General features: G+C 37.2%; 1 protein-coding gene across 1 annotated transcript; it reads left to right on the top strand.

Moving 5' to 3' along the window:
* Positions 1–412: 412 nt before the first annotated feature.
* LOC124234431 (olfactory receptor 4A15-like) lies at positions 413–1,387 on the top strand. The gene has a single exon (XM_046651774.1). It carries the CDS (start codon positions 434–436, stop codon positions 1,385–1,387), a length of 954 nt encoding a protein of 317 aa, XP_046507730.1. The 5' UTR covers positions 413–433.
* The last annotated feature ends 985 nt before the right edge of the window (positions 1,388–2,372 follow it).

Genomic DNA, 2,372 nt, shown 5'->3' with positions numbered 1-2,372 from the left:
AAATAAAGTTATTAGAGATGAGATTGTTTTCATGGAGGATCTCAGGACTCCAAAAAGCATTCAGGAAAAATGAAATGATAAATAATGTCAAAAATGCCGTCTTTATGAGAGAGATTCTGGAGGAAGTAGCTTTCTTGCTGTTTAGTAGATCATCTCACAGACATGCCCACTCGCAAATAACTTCCGGTTAGAATACTGAAGTCTCATCATTGTTATTGAAACAAGAAATTTGTGAAAAGGAATGGAGTAATTGTGGGAGGAGAATCCAAACTCTCATTTTCTAAATAGTTACTCTGTGTGAGGCCTTGTGGAGCAAACATTTTTGAGTAAGGCATCACATTTTTTATATAAAGCTTGTGATCTTCTCAAATTCATTATTGGCCCTTTTTCTTACAGCCTTTGACAGCTGAGTTCAACACCTTCAGAAGAACACATGGAAAATAGGCACAATGTGACTGAGTTTGTCCTCCTGGGACTCACACAGAGCCCTGAGGGGCAAAAAGTTCTATTTGTTGCATTCTTACTTATCTACATTGTGACCCTAGTGGCCAACCTCCTCATCATTGTGACCATTATGGCCAGCCAGTCACTGGGTGCCCCCATGTACATTTTTCTGGCTTATTTATCATTTATTGATGCTGTCTATTCTACTGTCATTGCTCCCAAAATGATTGTAGACTTGCTTTATGAGAAGAAGACTATTTCCTTCCGGGCTTGTATGACTCAAGTCTTTATAGAACACTTATTTGCTGGTGCTGAAGTCATTCTTCTGGTGGTGATGGCCTATGACCGATATGTAGCTATCTGTAAACCTCTTCATTATTTGATCATCATGAATCAGCGTGTTTGCATTGTCATGCTGCTGGTGGCCTGGACTGGAGGCTTTCTGCACTCATTGGTTCAATTTCTCTTTATTTATCAGCTCCCTTTCTGTGGCCCCAATGTCATTGACAACTTCGTGTGTGATGTGTATCCCTTATTGAAACTTGCTTGCACCAATACCTACCTCACTGGACTTTCTATGATAGCTAATGGAGGGGCAATTTGCACTATCATCTTCTTCATTCTCCTAGTTTCCTATGGGGTCATATTATACTCTCTTAAGACTCATGGTTTGGAAGAGAAATGCAAAGCCTTCTATACCTGTTCATCCCATATGACTGTGGTCATTTTATTCTTTGTTCCCTGTATCTTTCTGTATGCAAGACCAAATTCCACTTTTCCCATTGATAAATCCATGACTGTGGTTTTCAGTGTCATAACTCCCATGTTGAACCCCTTAATCTACACCCTGAGAAATGCAGAAATGAAAAATGCCATCAGAAAACTTTGGAGCAAAAATGTGACTTTAGTTGAGAGAGGGCTGTTTCCCTCACGCAGAACGTAATATTCATTCTTTCACAGAAGAATGGAATACTTTCACTACCAGTGATTATATTTAAAAATAATTTCCTTTGGGTTATTTAGCTTATTCATTCTGAAAGAGTCATATAAGTTAATCTTATCTAAGTGGAATATGTTATAGCCCTTAGAGAGCAAGAGAATTGCATAGGTTTAATCTCATATAGATAACTAATATATATATAGGTGACTGGGTGTTTTAGCTTATGCACAGCTGTCTCAAATTCATAAGAACTAGAACCTTTTCCCACAAAGTCTAAGCTTGGAAGATGATGTAAACTGCACTTAATATATTAAAAATGGTCAAGTTTACAATTGCTGGTGAGAATTAAACATTTCAGTACAATCTGGATTAAATGATGTGGTTCATTTTGACTGTCAGATTGCAGATGAGAGTAAGCCAGGAGTAAGGAGAGGGTAAAATATTGAGTAAATACTGTTTCTACTCTAAGACAAAAGGGAAGATTTGAAGAGGGAGACTAAGGCCAATGATTGTGTCTTAGGCGTGACAGCAAGTGCTCAGTGGAGTGATGAGAAGATTGATGAAACACAAATTATAAATTGTCAAGAGCAAACTTGGAAGGTGTAAGAACTGAAGGAGGAAATGTAAGGCAGTCTGACATTCTCAGTAGATGGAATCTTCTGGTTTGTTAATAATTTTAAGGAATGTTAAGACGTCCCTTTTTATTCATTATCGAGAAGCTCTCATGAGGTCCAACTGCCATCTGAATTTTTCTGATACTTAAAACAACATATAAGGACGTAAGTATATTTAGTCCAAAAAATTAACAGGATAAATAATATTTGGGTCTGTTGTATAATGATGCTTTGGGTTATATGGACTTTTAATTCAGTGAAAATATTAGGCATTAAGTGAGGAGAGTGAGCTAACTCTTATTGAAGGCCAACCATGAGGCATACATTTTGATAGGTTATTTACATGCTTTGATTATCTTAGTGTAGCAACAAGT

This window comes from Equus quagga, unplaced genomic scaffold, assembly GCF_021613505.1.
Source record: "Equus quagga isolate Etosha38 unplaced genomic scaffold, UCLA_HA_Equagga_1.0 73824_RagTag, whole genome shotgun sequence".
Classification (NCBI taxonomy): domain Eukaryota; kingdom Metazoa; phylum Chordata; class Mammalia; order Perissodactyla; family Equidae; genus Equus; species Equus quagga.
Note: the sequence above shows the minus strand (reverse complement) of the source record. Positions and strands in the feature narration are given on the sequence as shown.

Bases quoted from the DNA above. Each gene is read 5' to 3' on its own strand.
- LOC124234431 (XM_046651774.1), top strand. From the start codon at position 434: ATGGAAAATAGGCACAATGTGACTGAGTTTGTCCTCCTGGGACTCACA.